The 26339-nt window shown below is 41.3% G+C and overlaps 1 protein-coding gene and 2 non-coding genes across 3 annotated transcripts in view; 2 read left to right on the forward strand and 1 right to left on the reverse strand.

Moving 5' to 3' along the window:
• Window positions 1–2482: 2482 nt before the first annotated feature.
• Window positions 2483–26339, reverse strand: part of tsnare1 (T-SNARE Domain Containing 1) — a 75614-nt gene continuing 51757 nt past the window's right edge. The window contains exons 10-12 of the mRNA XM_035629649.2: window positions 22274–22356; window positions 10219–10330; window positions 2483–3099 (exon numbers count right to left, since the gene is read on the reverse strand). Of these exons, the coding sequence (XP_035485542.2) occupies window positions 10235–10330; window positions 22274–22356 (179 nt within the window). The 3' untranslated portion in view covers window positions 2483–3099; window positions 10219–10234. The remainder of the gene's footprint in view (window positions 3100–10218; window positions 10331–22273; window positions 22357–26339) is intronic.
• trnar-ucg lies at window positions 23552–23624 on the forward strand. The gene has a single exon. It is a non-coding gene; the product is annotated as a tRNA-Arg (tRNA).
• Window positions 25180–25252, forward strand: trnar-ucg. The gene has a single exon. It is a non-coding gene; the product is annotated as a tRNA-Arg (tRNA).

Raw genomic sequence — 26339 nt, forward strand, 5'->3', positions numbered from 1 at the left:
ACAAGGCAGAGAGGCTGAGACGCGTTAGCCAAGATGACAGGAAATAAACAGTTGTTTCAGTTCATCGTGGAATACGTATGTTAAAAGTTGAGTGTTGAGGATCAGGTGACAGAAACTGCTCAGAGCTCACTGAGGACTTCTGCTGGTTGGGTTGAGGATTAACTGGACTCACAGGTGAGTTAGTGAGAGGAAGGCAAAATGAAATAGTGAAAAACATCATTGTTACTATTTATGGCCACAGTACAGTCTCCTCGAGTGATAGAATAAGAAACTCTTATTATCATACTCTGGTTCTGTCGGGAATCAAATCATCTTTATTGAATTCAAATGAAGCTTTAACGTTCATGAGTCTATGTTTTTACTCAGTGTGATAAACTCTCCCTCCGTATATTAGAAACTGTTTTCAAACCAGTGGACACATGAAAAGTCTGAACAGCAACTAGACTCACTTTGTGTCACGTCTTGTCCCAGTCAGGATCCTGTAGAATCATCTGATTGGTCAGAAGTCGGGTTTTCATCATGTATCTCGAACTTGACCTGCTCCGGAGCAGGTTGGCCGTTCAGCGTAAGTCACCATGAATTTAGAGAAAAGATGAACACTTGAAGATACATGTACCCAAAAAAAAAACTTTTGACTATTTGACTTTTTATTTCGGCAACTTTGTCCCATCTGCTAACACGGAGGAGCCGAGGTTCACGACCTTCACCGCAGCACGCCACCACGGGGAGATACGGATCACTTGGCTTCACTTTTGGGAGCTGTGATGTCGTCCATACTTATATACAGTCTATGATCAATACACACACAAAAAATGTTACTTTAGAACTGAGTTCTGAAAAGGGGCCATCCACATACAAATAACAACTGTCAATATTTAATAAAACAAACATAAATCATCTCAATTACAGTAAAGAGTTACTCACGACTACACCAGCGCATCCAGTAATGGTGCTGGAGACGAGCATGTCCGCTGTTGTAACGTCCACATTCTTCCTCCGGCTTCCAAACACACCTTCGTTAACGTTGCTCACATTGACCAGAGGAGATAACTGCTTCAGCTGCCGTTGAAATTCCCCCCAGTCGACATTTCCTGGGAGATTTATCCCCCTGTTCATGCCGTATTTACAGAGACAGCAGGCTATCAAATAATAAGCGGCGGTGAGCAATCAAGACGTTAACGTCGTCTTAACAACCTGCACAGAAATCACCTTCTGGATCCACAGCCCCGAGCCGGGAGACGCCTGACTCTGATTGCTTTTTTCACATGTTTTGAAAAGCTTTTTGAACTGAACTGCTATTTTTCCCCAATCACTATTACTACATGTTCAATGAACTGGAAAAAAAGCAAAGTAATAAAACCTGAAAAAACATTTTCTGGCCTTTCTCAACAATCGCAGACACAAAAGGAGAAAAGATGTTTTTTGTGGGAACATAATGGCCGAGACCAAAGGAAAAAAATCCTTTTTTCTTCCGTTTTTGTTTCTTCTTTGTCTGCGTAAGAAACTCGGTTAAAACTGAAAAGCTCTGCCACTAGTGGGCGAGCGTGGATTAAGGAAAATATTACTGATTGAAATATGTTAGCACAGAGGTCGATAATTCCAGAACAAGAAAAGAGCCGATTGGTGATGATACATTTGCAGCTCCACATGGTGGAGAGTGAAAGACGACGGATGAGAGGGGGATTGTGGGACGTGACCCTGCAGCTGCACGGCACCACATGGTGCTTATCACCGCGTAGCCTCGGGAGACTACACGCGGCAACACTATCAGCCCTCGAACAGATCACATTAAGCCTATTACTGTCTTGAAATCAGACTGCCAGCTGGAAATGTGAAGCAATACAGAAAAAGCAAAGAAATTGTCTGCTGTGTGATTAACTTACGGCCATCGAAACTTGGAACACGAGTCACATACTGTATTCCCTTTTGTACAATGGTGAGCGTGGATGTAACCACGATTGTGTTACAGTACAGAATTGAAACAACCTGTACCTGAAGAGTGTGGGTTCAACTTTTGCTTCCACGGCTCTGCAGCACCTCGGCTGAGAGTTCCTGACAACAAGTGTGTTTAAATGAACAAGTCATATTCCAATTCACGTTTGTCAGTTCAAAATGTGTCAAAAGTTTACTTTTCCGGGTAAATCAGATTTTCTCTCATTATTACTAAATCTTTTTAAAGCTTAACAATAAAACATATTTGTCACCAACCTATGGGGTCATTACCTAATTGAATACTAGTTGGGTCAGGATCGCTATAGTCAAAAGTAAATTCATTTCAATAATAGCAAATACATATATTTGGCGGTATGGCTCTGTTCTAGGACCAACCTGTCCTTCCCCTGCCTACGTGGACAGGCTGAGGTAGGGAGAGCACATCTCCCTCCCATTCCATGAGGCTTCTGGGAATGTGAGCAGGTTGACTCTCAACGCTTTGCTCAACGTCTTATGAGATTTCCAACACAAAGACGACCAACATGCCCTATTGCTGTTGAACATATACTTTTATTGTGGAAGATATATTTTTTCAAATAATTATTTAGCAATCCTAAAAAAAAAGTACATAAATGCTGACTAAATTACTCTACACGCCAATAAATATGAAGTTCACTTCAGTAAAAATACATGAGGGAAATGGAGCAGATATAGTACAGCAGTGATGAAAGTAAATCCCAAGCGGCCGCGTCTCACCCGGGAACTTCTTCTTCATCATCTTCATCTGGTTTCTGACAGTGTGTGACACAGTAACCCATCACATGGACAGGAAGCTCCTGAGCTTGTGCCCATGGGGAAATGTCTAAATTCACACTTGTGACTTCAGCATTGACGGTAACATTCGAGTCACAGAAAACAGCATTTAAAAAAAACAATAACTAGCACAATAAAGACGATACATGAGAGGCTCCGACTGGCGCTACCCCTTGACAAATTCATACGCTGGGAACGGCCTCCGTCCCAGGACTAAAGCACATGTAGATTGAGTCAGGGGGTGGAATAGAGATGATGTGTAGAGATGCCCCCCCCCTTACTGGACACCAGCTGCTCAGGTCGGGGATCAAGCTGGACAGGAGCACCGAGGTGACGCTGTGGTGAAAGTGCTACCTGGAAAACACAAGCACAGAAAGACAGCAGGCATCAATCACCCAGCATGCACCACTGCCCATCATACTCAGGGAAGGTGTCATTTGTCTCCAAATTATATGTTTTATGGAAACGATTCATCTCTTATTGTCTTGGTTCCAGGCTTAAAACTCTTTTTATAAGGATTTCATGAAACATCAAGGGAGGAAACCAATGGAAAATTCATGTCAAATACACTTATTCTGACATTCTAAACTAGATGATAATTGTGGTAGAATGTTATCTTCAATATAGTGAACTACTAACATCATTATGGGAATATTAGCATGTTAAAATTAGCTACAGCCTATAGCTGCTAGCACGGCTTTAGGCTTGTGTTATTCTTGTGCCCAAACTCAACCAAGCTTGGTGGTCCAGTGCCAACAATAAATGATAACACTCAATATGGTGTGTTATTGACCGTTGACAACTTGTATCTTCTTTTTGTCACATATTCAAACTGTTTCACCCTCAGTATGTCGCTCCCAGCTGTCACAGTTCTCATATGACGTGATCCAACATTAAGGCCTCCACTGGAAGATGACTCTTATTTCACCTATTGAAAATAATCAGTCAGCATTAGCTCATCTCCGATCTCACGGAGAGCCGTGAGCAGTGCATGCTGGGAGCTGAGCAGGCGTGTTTTTGGCGTGTTTGCTTGTGTTCTGCATTCGAAGGGAAGGGTACAGTATTTTGATTTCACTTGGGATTAAAGGTCACTAGGAAGTATTAAAAAACGCTGCTGCACAACTTTTGGGCTAATCGTTGGTCCTCAGCTGTGAGTCGGCAGCTCTCAGATCACCGTTGTCACACTGCGTTGTCTCCCACTCTGCGGTGACAGAGCCTTACCCACCCAGCCAGTAATCCGCCTGCAGCAACGGAGGGAGTAAGCTGACGGCATATGGAAAAAGATAAATAAGGATTTTTTTTTCTTCATTTTTCACCCTGTAATGAAAAATTGCATTGCACTTTCTCTCCTCGCTGCTCAACTCAAACACAGTTTCAGATGCTGTAATTTACAACAATGTACAAAACCCCTCCCACCTTTGGGGTTTTAAGAGGCTAAACAAGCGAAACTTACATAAAATTCAATTATGATTTCTTAAATTCTTATTCCAGACGGAGTTTATACACATTCAACACCAGGAAGTGGTGTAAGGAAACACCATGTGTAAGGAAACACATCCAAAATGCACCAGAAACTTCTCCCACTTAGAAAAAGAGAGATTGAGGACATCAGTGACAAATGTCCCGCATTAACTTTGTTGTTTGGTTTTCCCCCTGCGAGATGTGAAATAACCATATTAAATCAAGGAGTCACTTGGCTATTAATCTCAATGCGGCTGACTAGTCCCTCAAAGCTAATGGGGTTTTGGAAATTTGCATGAGGCAAGTTTACCCACAAAGCTTCGCCTAAGAGGATTGCTGTTCAGACAGAGAGCTTATTGTCACACTTGTTCATAGACATGGATTAACGATACCAGGCCCAAAGAACTCCGCTAACTGTGGCAGCGACTCTCAATGTTCCCCTTCGCTGGCTCAGATGTCTGTTCCAGAGGGACAGAGATTCAGACGGTCGGCAACAAGCGTGGAAAAACACCGTATGTGGTTAAATACTCGTGGAACGAGCTGGATTGTCAAGCATCAATCAAACCTACGTCCTCGAGCGGCCATGATTGGTTAAGTTATGAATGTGAGAAGAAAAGCAACATACAATGTTCGTTTTGCACCACTTGTTTTGAAAATGATTGTATGAAACTTTCCCCATGTATCAATTTCTCTTCCGGTATTTTTTTTTGTGTCATACCATCGCAGTGCTTCTGAATTCCCCCGCTCTGTGTTGTCATCTTAGCATTTTACATCATTTGAATAAGCCTCTTTCAGTGCTAGCGTGTCTGTCTGTGTTTCGTAGTGACTAAAGCAGCTTTAGAGGCTAAATATAACGTGTATCCACTGCATTAATTCTTTAATATTTATCAGAGGGAAAAGGTGCTCGAAATGTGGCTTATATGTACGTGTTTAAGAAATTCAGTAGCAAAACAGATCTGCACAAGTCCTGAGACACACACACACACACACACACACACACACACACACAGAGAGAGAGTGTCTCCACAGGTTCATATGAAGGTAAATATCAAAATGCAAGCGCTTGTAGACTTGATGTGTGAACTTGCAGAACGAAGATTGGAAACTTGTGCGTTTGAATTTTTCACATGTTAAAATGTATTCATTGACATTCAACCTGAATTTGAAGTCACAGAAAAAAAATGAAAAAAATGAATTTTTATGTTGAAATTTGACAACACTAAAAAGTCAAAGTACACGTCACATAGATAATTTCCCAAAGATTGCTTGTGTCATTTTAAGTCATTCTTCGCTAACAAACCATATATTTACATTCACAGGCTACAATGTCGGGTCTATAGTTGGTAAATGAATGTGTTGTAACGGAAGGTGAGCATCTATTTAGTCTGTTTAAATGATGAATTCACATCTCCCAGTTTTCCACCAGAACATCAGACGATCAACGTACACGTATTTACAAAAAATATGAAAAGTGAACTGACACATTGGTTGTTAAAAATGAACCAATACAAACTATTTCTTAGCTACTGCTGCTCAGTAAACGTCTAAGACAGATGCCTCAACATTTAAAAACTGTTTTCATTGACTACAGCGATTGTCAGACGGTTGATTCATTTGCCAGTTATTTAAGCCTCGATATCTATAAAGTGTATTTATAGACTTTGATGATTCTCCTTTGGCCCCGGCTCGTCTGTGATAGCTGGGTTGGGACTGGGATGACTCAGAGTCGGAGGCCGCAGGAAGTTTCGAAGTTTTAACCCTTACAGTACATAGAGTAAAGTCTTGCTTCATCTGCTGTGAGCGGCGAACCTGATTCCAGCGACCGCAACACAATCCGTGAGTGTAGATTTAGCACATGGTGCTGACGTGCACATAGAGAAACATCCCCAGATGACTGTGTAAACAAGATGTAAGCAGCGCCGCCAACATATTTCGTATAGGAATAAGTGTCAGGGTGCAGTTATTGCATTATTTAGAGTGTCATAAAGAGCCAGGCTATTGATTCGAGAGCAGAGGCAGCTCCCCAGTTATTTCTGTCATTGTCAACCTCATTAAACTGATGTATGGCACTTGCTTTCCCCCTTTCTGCTTTTCTTGCTCCTGTCCTCCATCACTATTTCACGCACTTCTTATACCCCGACTGTCAGAATGTCTGTTCAGGGAAACACATAAAGCACAACACACTTGTCGCCAATAGGTGTTTCAACTGTGGGTGTTTGGGTCATTGAATTATACAAGAACATCTAGACAATTCTTTACAGTTCATACTGGTTCAAAAATACATATTGAATCTCTTACTGTTAACACGTCAGGTATAAGAGTTCATTGGAGCTGGTAGCTCTGTGAGTCATGATGCTTTGAAGTAAGTGGTTGCTACCATGCTAATGCTAACTAAGTTTAGCATGTTAGCATGCTAATGACCTTCCCAATCCCAACGGATTTAAAGTTTCAAATCAGTAATTCGACGTTGATATGGACACTGCGCCGTCCACAGTCCAGAAAATACGACGGGTATACGAATGTGCACTGAGCTATGAAGTAGTGAGTCTCTCATTGTGGCAGATAGATGATGTCAGTCTCTTACAAAACTAACGGGAGGGTATAAAAGGTGGAGTATATACATGCGATCAACTGAAATGTCCAAGTTGCCCTTTGTGGAATAAAACTTGATGGCAAGATCCAATAATCTCTCCTGGTAAAATCAGCCATTAATAGAGATATAACAGTTTCACAGAGTTGACAAAATCATTGAAAAGATTTGGCAACTTCTTAAACATATGATACATGTCAGGCGAGCTAAGAATATTCTCTCAACTTGTCATATAGCAACAATGGTCGGAGGCTGTGATTTGTGCCAGAGGGAGGTGTCACTAAGTACTGACTGATGTGGTGCCCAAACATTTGGCCACATTTACCGAGTCCAATCATTTATATCCTGAATCTGTGAAGCAAATCAAAAATAACAGGAGTGGCAGATTGTGTTGAAACACAGTTTTAGTGAAGATCACTAAACTTCACTAAACACACTCTCGTGTCATGAACTCTGTGAACTCTTGTTTCTAGTGGACTTTATCTATGTGATTACCATTCGTTGTATATCTCTGTTAAGTTACTTTTGTTATTCCTTGTTTCTTGTATCTATTTGCGGTTAATTAAAACCAACTCCCTTATTCCCTGGATGGAACAAAGCTATTGAAAAGGGTTTGTGGTAACTACTGACACTGGGTTGAAAAAATATCTTACTGTAGAAACAGTAGTTATACATTTTCAAATAATCTCTCTTTATTATATACTAAAACAATAAGTCACTGCGACTCATCTGTCCACGTTGCTTTTACTGCTGAGGATGGTAACACCCCGTCCTAAAGAAAATTACCTGAAGACGACGGACGCTTCTTATCTATTAAGCTCGCAACAGTTTCAGATATGATTCTAGAGAAATTCCATAAAATATTTCTTTCTTTAAAATGTTCATCTGTGTCACTATGAGTTTAATTGAAGAGGTTTGAGGATTGAAGTTTGTTTACGCTCATATTTCTGGTGCTTAAAATCTGAGAAGTAGATAATAAAGCGGTCGGGCAGTCACGGCAGTAACATTGAGTTGTGTCTGCAGCCGCCATAAATGTTTGATGTAGACGGAAGCGAAGCGTGTTCATCTGGATCTTTAGTGCATGAACTTGTTGACTTTGCCAGGCTGCTCTGCCTCTGCCAATAAACCCAGTCGCTTCTGCTAAACTCAAATAGTGTGAGGGTAGTTTATACACTGCTAGAGAGTAAAATGTAACAAGTCAGAGCAAAAACATACAAGGTTGAAATACAAGGAAGTAATGATGGCTGGAGAGCTGGGAGAAGGAGACCGTGTGCCTTCCCTTAAATAAAATGTTTTTTTAAATCATGCAATAACTTGCGCAGAATCAATATTACCAGACTACTCTGTCCAGGCTCTTAGACAGAACAGGTGAACATCGATGAAGCTTTCTGTGAACATGTGCAAAACGTACAACTGTCAATAACGTTCCATCTTCACAATGGCCCATTGCTGTTTTCTGAGCTGTCACACTGTCTCGCTTCGGTAATTGATAGTGTCTAGCCACTTGAACGTCGACCGCCGCCCGCCGAGCTCGTCGCCATGGGAGCATCAATTTAGCCGACTGTTTTATGAATAGGATGCTTTGTTCCAGATGGATTCTCGTTTCCTCCCTCAGAGGAAAATAGGTGATGATCAATACTTTATGCAAGCGGAGACATCTTGAATTGAATGTCAAATAAGATGCATTTAAAAAAAGGAAAAAAAAGTTTATCAAGAAAGTCTTTTCCCGCAGCCATTCAAATATCAGGCTAAACGGAAGCTGCTGCTTCGGGTCATTTGGCAGATTTGTTAAAAATGTAACAAGGTAGAGGATGGAAAAAAACCTAAACTAATAATGTAAAATGAATAAAAAAATAATTTTCTCTAGATTCTCCTTTAGGATCTAAAATGAATCTGTGTTGGTTTCACAAATGTGCATTGTGTTGATTTTGACCACAAAACAGACACGATGTGGCTCAGCTGGTGTCTAGTAAATAGGAGATCCTGGGTTCAAATGCTCCGATCCATCCTCTACAAACGTTCCTCACAAAGAAGGCGACCAGGTGTTGGTGCAGGCTCTTGTCATCTCACGCCTGGACGACTGCAACGCGGCGGCCCGGTTGGTCTTCAACCGACCACAGTTCCCCCACACACAAGGCTCCTCCTGGAGACTTCAATCCAATCCAAGACACTGGTACTCGCCTGCCGTGCTGCGATGGCTCGGGCCCTTCCTTCATCTAGAACAGGGTCAAACCTTCACCCCAGCCAAACGGCTTGCTGCTCCCTCACTGCGAGGGCCGGGCAGCCGCCGCTCATCCCATCTGTTTTCTATCCTGGTTCCTCAATGGTGGAACGAGCTCCCCATTGACATCAGGACAGCAGAAACCCTTCAATGCTTTTGGTGCAGACTGAAAACTCACCTGTTCAGTCTGCACCTTACTCCCTTTTGTACTCTCTTGATTCTTGCACTTTTGGTTGATTTCTTCAAGGTTGAATGTAAATGTTGTAAATTATGTGTATTGTAGGTTTTACAGTGATAATGTGTATGGAGTGGGCTTTTAGGGTTATCTGGAGGTCGTGAGTGTTTTCTGGTCAGCGTGCTGAACGCCAATATGGATACAAATCTGGCAAGAGATGCAGTGAGAAGGTCTCAGCCGTGAGAGCTGAAGAAGGTTAATGGCACTGATGTGATGTTTGTACAAGAGACTCACAGCGACAGTTTTATAATAAATCTCCTCATGGAGCGGATCTTAATTGTTCTGTAAATGATTTAATAGACAGAAGTCACCTGGAAGCTCAGTGCATCACAGCGAGCACCGACGCTACTGGAAGCAACATGATTTACAGAATGTATGGAGAAGGATGGATGGTGATAAAAGACAATACACTTTGGACTCTTCACACTAGAGTGAATTTAATATCCTTGGCTAAGTAAGATCCTTTTATGACATCTTTTTTTATAGCAAGTACAAAATGTTGCCTGTTAGATTTACTGATTACCCCCCTGGTTTTCTGCCCCTGTCCATATATTTGTTTGATGCAAAAACTACAGGACGGATTTCCACGAAATTGGCGGGAGGATTGGACACAGGCCGAGGAAGAACCTGATTAGTTTTGGCGCGGATCCGAACAAAGGAACAGATCCAGGAATTTAATTTCCAGTTTCTTTGATATTGGGCTTTTTTGACATTTTTAAACTTTTTCAGGGAAATAGTACATGGATTTGATGAAAAGAAAACTGATATAATTATGGGACAGATATCTGAGTGTGTGCAGTTTGTTGCTTTGGGACTGTTGGGCCTTGGCGTAGTGTTTGTTTAATGTTTTAATCACTAACTTTAAGTTTTATTGAGAACTCTTGAGAGCAAAATGTGGAACTTTGGAGACATTGGTGAGATTGCATGTCATCGTATTTGTGCTGTATTGTGGATGCTGGGTCTTACCACAGAGGGCGCAGTCTTATTTTCTCACTGACACGGCTATGATGATGAGGAGGACGGTGAGGACGACCGCCCCGGCCACCAGGAGGTAGCACTTCCTCTTCCTCAGCTGCCTCTGTGGAGACGAAGGATTACACATGTGGGTGGTCAAGCATTCCACAATTCCCTATTGGACGCTGTCGTCTGTGTCGTCCACAAGAAAACCTACAGCACATCCGGAAGAAAAGACAAGAAGAGTGATGGTGCTTTGAATCTTGTGGTTTCACCACTTTGCCATTAAATAATCATGTATGTCTGTTTCCACTCCACTGTTGGTGCTTTACATAAAACAGTGATTTAAGCGGTGATATCATCAGAAGTCTAAAATATTAAACTTTATACATGACAGTCACTGCCATTTTGTATTAGCAGCCCTTTAAATGTCAAGATCTCATGTAATGATCCACACAGCCACTCCTGGTGTTAAGGAAATAATTCAGTGCATCCCCGTGTTTCATTTCATTAAATGTCCAGTTGTTAAAGATGTTAATTCCCAAGATCTAAAGTTCTTGACAGACATCAATCACCATACATTCAGTCTACATCTCATTTTGTCCAGGACTAATCATGAGTCAGTAAAGTACATTCCTACTGGTCCAGTTCTTCGTTGGGGTCCAGTCCACTTCAGCACCAACCCCCTAAACCAGAACCTCCGGATCTCTCAGTAGTTCCAACAGAACGTTGTTGAGTTGTTCAAGAAACCAAACAGTGAAATGTGAAATCCCTCAACATAATATGCTGCAGGTAAAGTTATCCCCATAAATCACAGTGAGTCCACCTCCATGGCTGGCAGCCTATAGGCGTGTGGAGGTGAGAGCTATTATCAGATGCAGCTTCATTAAAATCATCACATTTCACCCGAGTTTCTTCGAGAACGAGGACGTCGATATAATTTGAATTGGTAAAAGTCATCAGAAGATGACATTATTGAGTGATCTTACATTTAACACAGCAGTTTTTTAAACAGAAGGCAAATGTGCACTAATAGTCGTATTCAGAGGAGACCGTTTAAACGTTAATTAAATTATGAGCATTTACTCCAGCCCAATTCAAATTTCTGTAAACCGCGTTATCAGACTGGTGGAGAGAGAAAAGGAGCTTATAGGGTTTGACAACCTGTGGGTGATTTGGACAGGAGGAGGAGGAGGAGGAGGAGGAGAGAGAAGATAAAGAATAAAAAGAAAACGTTCGACGACGTCGGACGTCTGATGTTCCAGGTTCAGTTGAGCTAGATCGACGAAAACACGTCCGGGGCACGTTGAACGTGGGACGGAGGAGAGTTTAATTAATGCATGTTTCAAGTTTGTTCTCCGGTGCCACATGCAGACACAGGAAGTCTACTACACCATGTCTATGTTAGAGCTGTCACGAGATTCACAACAATGACATTATCATGATATCTACAGAAAGCTTGAACAATGACGATAATCTCAGTAAACTTCATCTTTAACATTGTTTATTTTATATAATATTTGGCATTGTGATTGTGCAGATAGATGATGAAGTCAATGATAGTCAGAGCAATCATCATCAATAATACATCCATATTTTTTCCATTACTGTAACTTATTTTTATTATTCATATTTGTAGCATTGAAATAAAATGAAATTGAATTTGGCCCCGCTGTAACTTCTAAATGCATCTTACACATACTCTATAACACTTGCGACTCTGGGCGCACACACACACACACACACACACACACAGGTCAGAGACGGAACAGATCAGTTTCTGCTGAATTTGTTTTCTTGCGGTTGAAAATTAAACGTATGGTTCTGATGAAGTTTACAACCTCGATCCCTCTCGCTGTGAGTCATCGTCACAAAACACTGCACCACTCATTTTTGGGTCATTAATATTCATTACTTTGCAAGTAATTTCAAATTTTGGTTTGTTTAGATCACGTTACCTGTTTCCATTAATTGTCTCAATAACGGAATGTGTAAGGAATGAGTCATTCATCAAAAACTGCTTGATCACGTGAAGCATATAAAACTCATGTAAAAGAAATCGTTTCCATTCCACGTGATTGTAGGACTTGAATAGTTTTTCCAAACTATTTTCCATTTCATTTCCAATACTGCTTTGTGGTATAATTCAGATTAATGCTTCAAACATTCCTCCACTTTATTCATGTCAATAACTTGCCACGTGTTGGGTTTTTTCAGAAAAAGGAGGAAAAAAACGGTAGACTTGTGTAAAGCAGAAATATTAAAGTAAATAGAGTGGAGAGCGGGCGTTAGGGGAATATTTATATATTTCCTTGTCTCCTCGGGCGGCGACGATGTGTCAGAATCGATGTTGTTCTGAAATGCTTTTTCACTCATTTTTTTCTCCCAGCCTGTTTTCTGCTACAAAGGCAGCGAGAGCAGCGGCGTCCGACCAGAGCCGAGGCTGGAGTCTTTAAATCCTGACGCGCTTCAAAGAGCGGAGAGAGCAATTCATCTTCTTATCTGAGACTCAGAACAGGCTTTCTGTATGGAGGAGAGGGGGGGGGGGGGCAGGGAGGGAAAAATGCTGTCGAGTAATTTTCCGTTTAAACGTTCCACTCCACAACAATTTGCATAAGCAGCCCTGCGTCTGTGATAAGAAGATTGGTAATTTTCAAAGGCTCTGTGGGGATTGAGAATTAAAAGCCTTTCTCCGCTATCTCCCCTCTTGCAGCTGGCCACCGCAGATTCCCCAGCTTCTCTCACGCATTTCCTCCTAAACTACGCCTTATAAACTTTCTCTGCCATCCTCTCCTCTCTGCTCGTTCCCTCCCGCTCTCGTCCCAACTCCCTTCTTTCTCCATCTCCCCTGCACCACTTTTATTTGGGGGGAGAACAGGAAATAAATAAGGTAGAGAGGGGGAACAAAAAAGGGCTTAGTGTAACAAAAGGAAGTGTTGCAGTATTTGCAAACCGGAATTTTCCAGACTGCGGGTAAAGACTGGGAGGTGGGACGGAGTCGCCGAGCGAGAGACAGAGGAGGACCGAAGGGATGCTCTCATCACCGCCGACTAGATCTGTGGGAGAACTGTCCTCAGCACCAGGACTTCAGGAATCTCCTCCATCTCTTTATGCACTTTGAATGTATAATATGTGGGATATACTATATTTAAGATGGGTTATATGTGTGTATATATATACTGCGTTGCCTTGTTCCGCCCTCTTAGTTGAAGATCAGCGCCACCAAATCACATACAAGTAGTTGAAATGCACATTTTTCTGGTCATAATGTTTTCCAACCTTTGAAATATGATTAAATAGCCTGTTCTGAACTAATAAACAATTCTCTCCCATATTTCTATCTGTCTCAACAACCTGTCACCCCAAATACTTCACAGTCCACTCAACTTGTCAGGGTTCCTCAGAAATACACTTGTTTGAATTAAATTGGATGAGTGCTTGTTGAGAAAATCCAAGGACAGATACAAAGACACATATTCCCAGACACAGCCTATTTCGAATCTTTGAATTTGTAGGCAGCAGAAGAGCAAAAACCCTCTTTGACTGTTATGTAGCGCAGATTTGATTTTATTTCATAAGCTGTGCTTTTGGTACTAGTGTGATGTTCTGCAGAAAGCCTAGAATGTTGAGAAGCAGTACGCTTGAGTAGCTCGAGCCTGTTAGCCACAAAAGAATACTTCATTTGAACGTCTCAAAGGTAATGAAATAGTTTGATGGAACCCACAGAAATGTCTGTGCTGCTAAAGGCAAAACACAACACTTGATGAACCAAATGAAAAACCAAGGTACCTTATCAACTTGACTATTTACATGATCATAATTTAAGATATTGTACTGGTATACAGTGTCAAACCGCTTGCAATAATTTCTTCATATATATTTTCAGTTAAAATAAATATATCATCTGCTGTCAACATCTGTGACTCGAAAAAGTCCTGAGAGTTCCCCAAACTCATTCCATTCATTTCTTTCAAAGTGGAAACTTGAAATTACAGTAACTAAACACAAAACACTGCTTCACTTGAGATAATTAAGATTTTTTTTACGTGTAATCAACTTCTTGTATATATTCTGCCATCATTATGTTAATGGCAACCAGAAATGATTTGAATGTAAAAAAAAAACACATCACATTTAATATTCTCGGTTCAACATTTTTCACAATCACAAACTGTTGCATTAAGAAATATTTGTTTTTAATCGTATATAAAATCCCTCTATCAGATGCTGGGTCTGCACCAAGGCTTCCTCTGAGTTGGATCGAAGTTCTGAATCACCCAGAGTTGAGTCTTGGAGGGTTATTGGAAATCACGTCAACTAGACCGTATTTCTGAGGCTTATGACCATAGGTCATGGTGGAAATATTATATTCTAGGCTCAGCTCCAGCTCCTCACAGTGACTGACCAAGACAACAGTCCAACATAACATGGGTTGGGTTGCTGCATCAATCTCCATTTTTTTCAATTATGAGCAAAAGCCCTGAGACACTTAAATTCTATTCCACGGGGGCAATAACTCCCTTCCACCCTGTATGGAGCAATTCATCTTTTCTGACAGAGAACGCTGGTCTCAGGTGGTAACTGTGCTCCCGACCGTTTCACACTCGGCAGCCAGCCGAAGTCAATGTACAGCGGCGTACACGAGCTGACAAGAGTCAGCAGAAGCACATCATTGGTGAACAAAAAAACCCCTGAGGTCATCAAATTAGAGTCCTTCATCTTTAAATGCGGACCACTAAAAATCACAATTATGGAATGTGAGGAACGGCAATCGAGTCCACGGATTCCATGATCAGTACATAATCTACAGTGCACCAACTGAATCTGAGATTTGGCACCTAGAGATCTGGACCCAGCACTGGTCCTCAGTTCATGGGGACTGAACCCAACCTCCACAAGGTATGTACGTACAGTACTGTCAGCCAAGAAAAAGAAAAAATAATTCTGAGCCTTCAGCAGTTGTGGGTGAAACTCCTCCACCTTGCCTCCGATTCGTCGGGGAGTTAGTAAAAGATGCCACTGCATCAACAGAATCTTTAGTCACTTCTAGCTTGTACAACGTGCCTCATACAAAGCCAATTTATCAGCGTTTTATTCTGCTGTTTAAACTTAAACCTCTATGGCTTTTTCCTCTCATTGCATCATAACACAAGGGGGTGAATGTTTCGAATATTGAGGACTTCACTACCCTGATGTCTGTTAAGTTCCGTGCGAACACACCCAATGCTCCATTCGGTTTGAACACTATACCAAACAATGTCAAGGACGATCCTGAGATTTGTTGATGTTGTTGCACACAAGTTATTATTCACCTTGGAGATGGATTCTCCATCATAGCAAGACATTTGGGCAAATGTATATGTGTATATCCTAGTTTAGAAGGATAGCATGGTCTTCTCTGAGGAAGTATGTATGTCTTGTTCACATTTCCAATGTTTACTATTTCCGAGGATACCTCAGACTTTCAAAAACTGTAAACCATTTTTTTTCTCCATGGAAGTAAAAACTGCATTATGAACATTTAAGCTGATAAGCCCTGTGACACAAATCAACAGTCAATCTCATCGCTGCCTCCCTCACTCGGACGACACCGAACTTACAGTGTGTGTAGGAGAAAAGCTTACCTCGTGCGATATGAGAAATATTCCAATAATACAACAATAATGCAATGCATGATAATGGCATTCCATTATTCTCCCCTTTATCACATCTGGTTGGGAAAATTGGAAGTCCACAAAAAAATAAATAATGTTAACAGCCAAACTGCCTCACTTGTAATCGGCTTATGTGCAATTTACATAAAACTCAGAGTCTCACGCAGTCAACCTTATTATGATATTTAAGAGGAGCAGCAAATAAACACAGACTTCACTGACAATCCTGGCTTCACGGGTTGAAGCCCAGTAACAAACTACTGTCAATAATGGAGCAGAAACACCGGCCAGCATCAGCACATTTGGCCTATTTAAGGATAGTTTGGACTTTTGGTTGGAAAGGCTCATCGGCTAGTTGTTATCTACCACTGACAAGATGGACACTCCTTATTGTTCCCCACTCCCGTGATTTGCCAACTTAGCAACTTGGCATTAGACCACATTAATGGGCACAAAAGACAGATGCTATAAAAAAACAACTGTAATTTGTGGATTACTGATACGACACAAGACATTAAAAACAGAAGGACACCACGAGACATTTTCAGTTTTACTCTCTGCCCAACTGGACTAATTTGTTTAGAATCCCTGCTGAGCGTTACACGAGGGAGGAATTACTGTCTTTGCAAGCAATAACTACATGGAACTACCAAAGGTACAGATTTGTTTAGATTATTTTTTTTTAGCTAAAACCAGCTGTGAGTAGCATCATCATCATCATCATCACCATCACCATCTGATGTCTGACACCTCGCCAGAGAGAAGCAGCCATTGCATTAGAGAGAGGTAAGTCTAACGTAATGCATGCATCCAGTAATTTAAAGATGTTATAAAATGGAAATGGCCCTTGACAGAAAAAAGGATCTCCGCCCCTGTTGTAGATAAAATAAAGACAGATGAAACAAAGGCAGCTTTATTGCTGCTGCTGAGGGTTCACCTTCAGCAAGAAAGGTGAAACAAACCCTGAACAAGGCGTGGTGTGTGTACGCTCATGCTGGTTTCAATAAGGGAAGCTTTGTTTCAGAGTGCCTTTCACATCACACCTTCGTGTGTGTGTGTGTGTGAGAGAGAGTGTGTGTGTGAGTCAAACAGAATGAAGCACCAGCAGTGTGGTGTAACACGGCTTTGTACTGCTGCTGTCACAGAGTCACTCTTGTTGTGGCTTTCACCCTGACAGGCATTTGCTTCCAGATTTGTCAATAGCAAACTCATGATTCTGTCTTTCTATGGTTTATTTGTTTGTTTTGTAAAGCGCTTTGAGTTCCCTTAAAATTGCTATAAAAATATCATGTATTATTATTATCATTCACAAGCTTTATGTGTCATAATGTAACAAAGTCACAAATAAGATAACAATCATTGTGTAAAACATGTTGAAGGAGTTTGTTCAAGTATGATAAAATAAAAATATCGCCAAATTTGCTCACTAAGATCAAAATGGCCGACTTCCTGTTGGTCGGAGGTAATGGTGCCCCAGGTCTTTTTGTAGGTCTTGATGTGATACACTTGCCTACCAAATTTAGTTCATCTGCATCAAATTTAAAGCTGGTAGAAATGTGGTAAGGGGCTCTATCGAGTCTTTCTGGCACGCCCCAAATTTTCCCCCGTGTGCAGGTCGGACCACGTTTGGTGCCTCAAATTAGCGATTTATTAGCGTAATAATAGTTATAATTCTTACAATTACAATAAGTCCTCCCTCTGACTTTGTCAGTGGAGCTCAGGCCCTAATAATTTCTTCGATTCCAATATGTCCTCACCTGACAATGCTTGTCAGTGGCTTGGGCCCCAATAATACCTGTTCTTTGTGAGAAATCCTAGATAATTTGGTATTTATAAAGCACTTTTCTAGTCTTGTCGACCACACAGAGCACAAGTCACATCCACCCATAGGGTTACATCGGCACCAGAGGAGCCAGGGATCGAACCATTGACCCTCCGGTTAGCGGATGACCCTCTCTACATCCTGGGCCTCCTGTCAGAGCCCTTTACTACTGTCTGTAACTTCAGACAATGTTTCTATTCACTACATATCCCTCAAAGAGCCATAAAGAGTCCGGGGGACCTGGGGAGGAGTGAGTAAAGAGAAAAGCCAGTTTCCCCTGCAATCTGTTAGCATTAGCCTATCCCACCCCTCCCCCACGGTCCAAGTGCAGTGATCATTCAGAGCTTTACCACTGTGATAAGGTTATTCTTTTTCATTATCTTATTTGTCAGAAGGGCAACAATTTGTATGTGTCTCCATGTGGACGGGGCCATTCATCTGTCTGCCCATTCATTTACCATCTTTCTTTCTTTTTTGTCTTCCTTTTCCTCCCCTCCCCTCTTCCTTTGTTCCTTCCTCAATCACAATAGCCGACACTCCATATCATCCTCAATTTAGCCAGAGAGGAACTGTGTTAAATGGATTTTTTTTCTTCTTCACAACTCAGAGGAACGTAGTCACTCACTTGGAGATCAATTTTCAGCTCTGAAGATGGATGGGCTTTTAAAGTCGTAACAATGACATCAGCCCAGCTCAACCCCCCCTGTCAAATCAATAATTAATCCAGTTATTTTGTAGCTTTTAAGACTACAGTCCCACCCCAACACACACACACACACACACACACACACACACAAACACACACACACACACACACACACACACACACACACACACACACACACTTAATTGCTACAACACAATGGTAATTAAAAGCCATCTTGTGCAGCAATCAACAATCAGAGTTCATCGTGGTCCAGCGAACACAGATGAGGTGATAAAACATTACAGCAACAAGAGAAAACGTAGCAGCAGGGAGAGTCATCTGCCTCCGGATAATGGATTATAGATTTAATTTATTTTCAATGTAAAGTGAGTAGACGAGGCGAAGAACACGAGAAGAAAATGACATCTGCTCTTAATTGACCAGTGGTGGAGATGCAGCAGTGCATGTAGCCTGTAGTGTTCACGGCTCCGTCGACACTTAAACCTGCTGCAAAATGTTGGAGTCTCTGTCTTTCAAGCTCGTCCACAATAGTGCTGTTAACTTCACGCAACATTCACTTTGTATTGGTTATGTACAAGCCCCTGACATTAGCCACATAGTGGACTAGAGGTCTAAGAGGGCAGATCTAGCAGGTCTGTATCATTTTGACATGACATCATCACCATCTCATAATGTATCTTTCGTCTCCCAAACAAACCAAAACTAATACGTAGCAGATTGTGGCTTCATCATATCGCTTTTATAAACATTAGCTGTCTGTTCATGTGCACGATTTCTCAATAACCAAAACATTACACTCCCTCCCTCCATTTCCTTACACCTTAGTGAGGTTCTAAAAAAAATAGATCATAGATACTTTACCTGAATTACACCACATTCCAGTCTTGGTTGAAAACCAATGTTTTCCTCTTTTTAATACTTCTGAAATAATAATAACAACTACTGAGCATCCTAGTTTATCATCCCTCAACAGTTTTAAAGTTACTGGGAACAATTGTCAATTTCTTTTTAGGGCTTAGGAAAGTTCAGATATATTTTTATTAGGTCTCAGCCAATATCTACTATTTAACTAGCCTGGGACCCAGATGAGTTCTGGGAGCTCATTTAAATTTGCTCTGTCAGACTCACGGTGTGGATCTCTTCCATTGAGAAGTGATTTCTCTCGGGCAGAAAACTGTGGCAGTACAATCACAATCGATTATCTGATAATGGGCGGCGTTTATACCACGACGAGGAGGGAAGCGACTTTTGTAAACAACCAAGATGGCCGCCGTTGATGAACGAGCATTTGACTTAAAGTACCAGATATTTTCACATTTCTCCAACAAGAACATCATCACTGGTTCACAGACGTTGTGGACTTAACACAACATATTTCAGAAACCTTTGTGTCTTATTTAGTTTCAAACTTTCACGGATGAGTGCACTGCTTTTTACTTTTGCCAACAGTTTTGGATGTCTTGTGTTGTCCAGCCAACACCAACAAAGTAATTAGACGAAGTCAACACCTATAATGCCATCATGTCTTAAACCCTTAAACCCTGAAACATCGCAGGCAGAACCTCTGTCGCAGGACTACCAGCCAGAAAAAAACACCTAATCTAAGGTTAACGGTCCAGCAACTGCTGCTCCAGCCAATAAAGTCTCTCCAGCACATCAGCCCTCACTGCATCATGCTATTAATTACTGGATTGAAATCACTACAAGAATTTGAATCCGTACAAATTTAAAGCATCTGTTATTTATTATAATCACCGGACAATAAGTCGCCCGGGCATAATTATCTTCTAGCATCACTCAAGTTATCACATCAGTCATAACTAAATTGCCTTCGTGTTGGACGCCGTTGTTGTCTGCGTGTTCCTCTGACGTAGAGAACGGAGATCCGTTGAATCAGAAGTCACGGCTTCTTTATATGAGAGTGAACCATTTATTTAGACCGTCTAAATATTTCCCCCCTTTTACCAGTGCATATTAAATTCTGCCTTAATGCTTGATGTGATAGATAACAGCAGTGTCAGTTTCCAAGTGATGAAAGCACACGGAATTTCAGTTGAAGTTGAGGTCACAGAGAAAGTTGTTGAGAGGTGTTTCAGTCGATGTACACAAACACAAGGTCAGTGAACGTGAAAGCTTTTACAATATCAGAGAAAGAGATGAAATGTCATTCGACTCGTCACTACTGGAAGATGTTCGCCTGTCAGCTGGTGGGAGTTGAAAAAAATGGCAGACATTTCAGTTGGAGTGGAACGATGGAGACACTTCAAGTGTTGCAGATCACAGTTGCAACATATAAGCACTGACGCGACAGAAACTGGAAGTAGTTAAAAAAGTAAAAATCCAGGTGATGATCTGTTATTTTACTTTTCTTTTTGTATGAAGACAACGACAGAACAAGCAAGCGAGACTCATTTACACATTTGGTGGAAATGTTGCACGAGTGAAAACTGACAACCTCTCTACTTTGTAGCATTCTCCAAATCCTTCAACTTTATGATCAATAATTGGTCATTTTGTTGTCGTTATTAAGTTCATTCTTAATCAGAGTCCAAATTAATAGTTAACATATTTAATTAGCCTGAAACAGTCCATTTTATGATATTATTATTATTTATATATTATTTCAGTTTCTCGTCTCAATGCCAGACACCGTCAGAAGTCTGAACATGTAATGATTGCATAAACTACAGTCTGTATTATTTTTTTAATGTGAGAACTGTGAAGAGTCTCTACTCGTCTCTCTTCCCGTTGTCGCTCTGCTCGTGTCTGTCGGATTCTGTGTCCGTCCCTCCGTCTTCTCCTGCTTTGTTGTTTTCTTCACATTCAGCCGCCGTGCAAAATGACAGCGGCCGTCTGGATTGGCGGAAGCTAAATTGCTCCGTGCGAGCTCGGTCACGGCTCAGCTCTCCTTGAGATAATGAAATGACAATTAATGGGGAAGCTGTTGCCGTTCGCTCATTTATAGAAGCAGCAGCATGTGGAGACGGACAGAAGTCGCTGCGCTCATCACACACACTCTGGAAATGGCCCAGTTTTCAATGAAATTGAAAATCCATGCCAATTTTTAGAGAAATAAAGTTGAGCCCACGACTCTCTTGCCATGATTTTAAAAGAAGTTGCTGTAAAATTCCCTGAGCTGGAATCTCACGTTGTCCCTTTTACTCTCAGTTTATTTAATAGGCAGAAATCACAAAGTCTTTTCAAGCCCCGTGAAAAGACTTTGCAGGTTCATGCCACATGGAACCCATTTTGAAAAATGTATATTATTTAATAACCCAGTGACACTTTAGTCAATACATTATTTACCATGTGGCCAGCGGCCTGCACAACAGAGTCACACCGAGTCCTGGCCAGAGCAGCGACATACACGTATATCTCCTTGAAAAGAAAGAGTGAAACAAACAGACCCCTTGGCGTCTCATAAAATCTCTCTTCAACATGAGCTGTGAGGTGGAAATTCTCTCCATCCCAAAAAACCACAGAAAAAAAGGATCTATATAATTTCTGGCTTAATGCATTTGCCTCTCTAAAGTCAATGCACTTGTAGCATAAAGCCACAGATTTATAACCGATTTGTCAGTAGAAATAACACTTGCACACGGAATGGGAATAATATATGCAGGGTTTTGTCTTTATAAGACTCCAGGCAAGCATGTTCCATTTCCTCTTCCAAAATACAATTCATTTAACTGAAGGCAAAAGCTAGTAAACTATGACATGAAATTACATCATCCGCCGTTATTATGCTAGTGGGGGGATGTGATGAAGTTGTGTAATCTAGTTAGCAAAGTCCCCGTTTGCATGGCTGATCAAACTAAGCTCCTTGCGAGTGCATTACAATGCAAAAGGCGACTCAGTGAAAATGCACTGAATTTAAACGGAGCAGATTTAATAGGAAGCCGCAGTGCGGGAGGTTCAGTGTACCTGGTAGTGGTTGGCCTTTGCGAGCTCCTGATTGGCTGATTCCACATTGGACGACCCGGTCTGGATGTAATCTTCGATGCTGTCTGAGAAAACAAAACGTAAACGTGTTAATGGGCCAGAAAGTTGTATTAAAAACTAACTCGCTCGCTGCCTGCAGGTAAACACACTTCTTTCAAACTGTGCAGACTTCCTGTTATGAACTGAGACACCTGCTGTCACCTTCTCTTGACAAACATATGCTCAGTATTTTCCAGGTGATATATGGTGGCATCAAACCATCACAGTCCCTGAGCACAGCTGCTCAGAAATCATTCCACTACAGCAACTTCGCCCAGATTCTTTATTTCATATTTCTGTTGATTTACAAGTTCAACAGCTGAGACAAAGTGTGTTGGGAGTAAAATGACATATGTTGTGTGTTTGAGTTTTGTTCACTTCCTAATAACTATAATTCTGTTTTTCATTGGCAGCAGAAATACAGACTTTATCTGTCCATCATCCTCTTCCTGTGTCACTTAGTGTACATCAGCCACACTTATCAGAACAAAAGGGGAAAAGAAATTTAAGAACTTTATGAAAAAAATTAAAATAACCTTACAAAATAAAAAGTAAAAATAAAAGCGATATACTACGACAATGGGATTGGTTGTCAACATGGCCTGTTAGCTCAGATGGTCAGAGCGTGGTGCTAATAAGGCCATGGTTCGATCCCCATACGGGCCTGTGATCACCAAACTGTTTACTGTCCGGATGTTGTGGAGATTCATCATGGTGTAAAAGAACAACTGTCACAATCTGGAATAAACATTGTTGACGTAGATGTTGTGGCAGAATTGTTAAAAGTCAGCTCAAGAATATAGTTGAAGGAAGTGATTTATAAAATACGTCGGGATCCTCTGCAACAAAAATTCCTCCTCTTTCCGACAAGTTTAGTGGAAATGGTTTCAGTATTTTTTTTTTCTAACAATAAACCACCCAACACACAACACAACTAACAAACCGTGTAGTCCCACTAACACCGAGGGCATGTGTTCGATTCCCGTTCTGTCCACTTGTATTTGGTAATTAAGGATCACCAAGTAGTCACCAGTAGAGAGCACCATGAAAATATAAAAAAAAAATCTCCGCCCACTCCCTGTGACATGATGCAACAACAAACTGCAACCCCCCCCCCCCCCCCCCCCCCCCCCCCCCAAGGTTCACCACAACCTCAACTGGATTAAAACAACATGAGGAAGTTCCAGGATTCAGACTCAGTGTGAAGACAGATGATCACATGACCACGTGGCCTAATGGATAAGGCGTCTGACTTCGAATCAGAAGATTGAGGGTTCGAGTCCCTTCGTGGTTGGGACTTTTTTAATATTGTAGATGTATATATTTCAGAAGTTTTCATGGGCCAAACCTTGCTGCTGACTTAAACATAGTGAAAAGAAAAAGTACAAATGAAGTATCATAAAACAATTACCACATCCCACCTCCTCAGTGTTGTTGCTTATCCACAGTTTGATATATTCCATTTATCTGTTAGACTCTCCCTGTATCTCCTGTTAATTATGGATTATTAAAGCCAGATAGCTCTGGATTGTTCGATATGCCAGTTACAGTATATTTTTGTTGTTGTATAATAAAACTATTTATAAAATTTCATAATTTTGTTCAGTTAGTTTCCAGTTTTTGTAACAAAAAAAACAAAACACATGGCCAAATGTTCACATTTTTCTTGAGTTATGGTTCAGAGGACAGGTAGTAAAAAAACAAACAGATTTCAGTCATCGGGGCAGAATCATTAAATTAAAAAACTGAACATGCTAATGTCTTGACTACAGCGATAGAATTAAGTTCAAGTTCTGGTGAACATTGTTTTTACAAGCTTGATTTCTTTGGGGCTTGTAGTTGAAACTTTGGGGATGTATCATGTCACAGGGAGTTCATATGTTCATGCTGCTATCTTATGCATTGTCTCTTACTAAATACACATTACTCCAGTATTGGGACTGAACACATGTACAACGAATTATTAGGATGTTTTAGGTGTTTTTTTGTTTTTGCAAATGTTGGATGAACATCGGTGCGGATGTTCACTGGGAGTCTCCATCCTCCATGTTGGTGTTTGCAAATGGGAATTAGCTTTACAATATAAAAGAAAACCCACAAAATGGTCTCTAATTAGCCATGAATCCATTATTGATGAGTCTTCCTGACTATTGTTCACATCATTGCTCTGTGCACAGTAATGACACACACACACACACACACACACACACACACACACACACACACACACACAACATTACATTACACATCACCCCTCTGTGTGTTACTAAGCAATAGTCGCCTAATAGCTTTATTTTTTCTAGACTTTTAATTTACACCATTAAAAAAGCAATGTCTCCTTTAGAGGTTGTCAATACAGAAGTGAATAGGATGAGAGAGAAAGAGAGAGAGCGTTCAATGAAGTGGATCGTCCACAATATTTGCTATCACTTCATATTTACACACATATTTACAATTGGCCAATAACAGCGAGAGACGTTTGACTGTTGGGGTGTTGAGGGAGTGAAAAGGTTCAGAGACGACTCACTGTTTCGTACCGTGATGACCACTGATAATTACTGCAATCTTTCAGCTTGTGGAGAGTTAACTTTTGAACGACCGAGTGGACTGAATGCATTTACTTACATACATACATGACTCAGCAGCTGTGACGTGATGTTGACTCGCTCTTCTTTATTCGGGACTGATTATGTGGTATTGCTCTTTAAAGAGTAACTTTACACTAAATACACTCTGTTGAGTACGACTTTATTACAACATCCAATGATCCTGGTGCCATTTTATAGTATTTTTGGAAGTTATTTCCCATTTTTCCTACAAAATAATCTTTAAAAAACATATTGAGACATAACCACGTGGCCTAATGGATAAGGCGTCTGACTTCGAATCAGAAGATTGAGGGTTCGAGTCCCTTCGTGGTTATTTCAGAAGTTATGATGTGCCAATGTTCGCTGCTGAGCGAAATATTAAGTTCCCTAGAACAACTCAAATATCATATGAATAATGACTACATCCCAACTCTGCTGCTTGGACACAGTTTGATATATTCCTTTTCTATTGAAGGAGATCTGCTGTTCTCATTCACAGGCCACTCTACCGGTTGGTGGACAGGCGACTCTACCGGTTGGTGGACAAGCGACTCTACCGGTTGGTGGACAAGCGACTCTACCGGTTGGTGGACAAGCGACTCTACCGGTTGGTGGACAAGCGACTCTACCGGTTGGTGGACAGGCGACTCTACCGGTTGGTGGACAAGCGACTCTACCTCCTGAGCCCAAAATAAGCAACAAAAGCTCAGTCAGGATGTAGTGGTTGTTTTTTTTCATTGTGCTCAACTCAGCATCAAACAGAGGCCTGTGACAGCTCCTGCCATCATTTTTATGACAACCACGAAGGAACTCTAACCCTCAATCTTCCGATTCAAAGTCAGACACTTTATCCATTAGGTGGTCCATGCAGAAGGACACCTGACCCAGGCACCGTCAGATGGACACACCTGAGCGTGGTCCTGAGTTCCACCCACAGGGGACAGAAGTCAGGAAGTGACGAGGAGTGACTCCTGGTTAACACTAAAGGTTAAAGGGTTGATTTAGCCTCATGGTTATTAAATTAAAAGTCACAAAACAAGCTGCAGATGAACCGAAGTGTTCAGAGACAACAGTTGAAATCCACTCCTCAGAATGGATCTACAAACCCGGGTTTGTCCGTTTGTCTCTTTCATTGTTTGACTTATTACTTATTAAGTAAAAAGCCGACTCTCCACTGATCGTCCACGACGGAGCGGAGACGGAGCTGATGGCAGATCTGTGACCCAGCAGCGAAAAGCCTCATATCTGCCCTACATCTGTGTGCAAACGTTCATTCTTTGTGCCAGTGTCTGCATCACTGCAGGGTGCAGAGACATTTACTGATATCAGGGCGTCTAAATGGATTTTCCTGTAACCGACCACTGTCTGTATGAAACCCACAGCGTTTCACTTTCATCAGAGAATGTGTCAGCGTGGCATCA

The sequence above is a fragment of the Scophthalmus maximus genome, chromosome 1 (assembly GCF_022379125.1).
Source record: "Scophthalmus maximus strain ysfricsl-2021 chromosome 1, ASM2237912v1, whole genome shotgun sequence".
Taxonomy (NCBI): Eukaryota; Metazoa; Chordata; class Actinopteri; order Pleuronectiformes; family Scophthalmidae; genus Scophthalmus; species Scophthalmus maximus.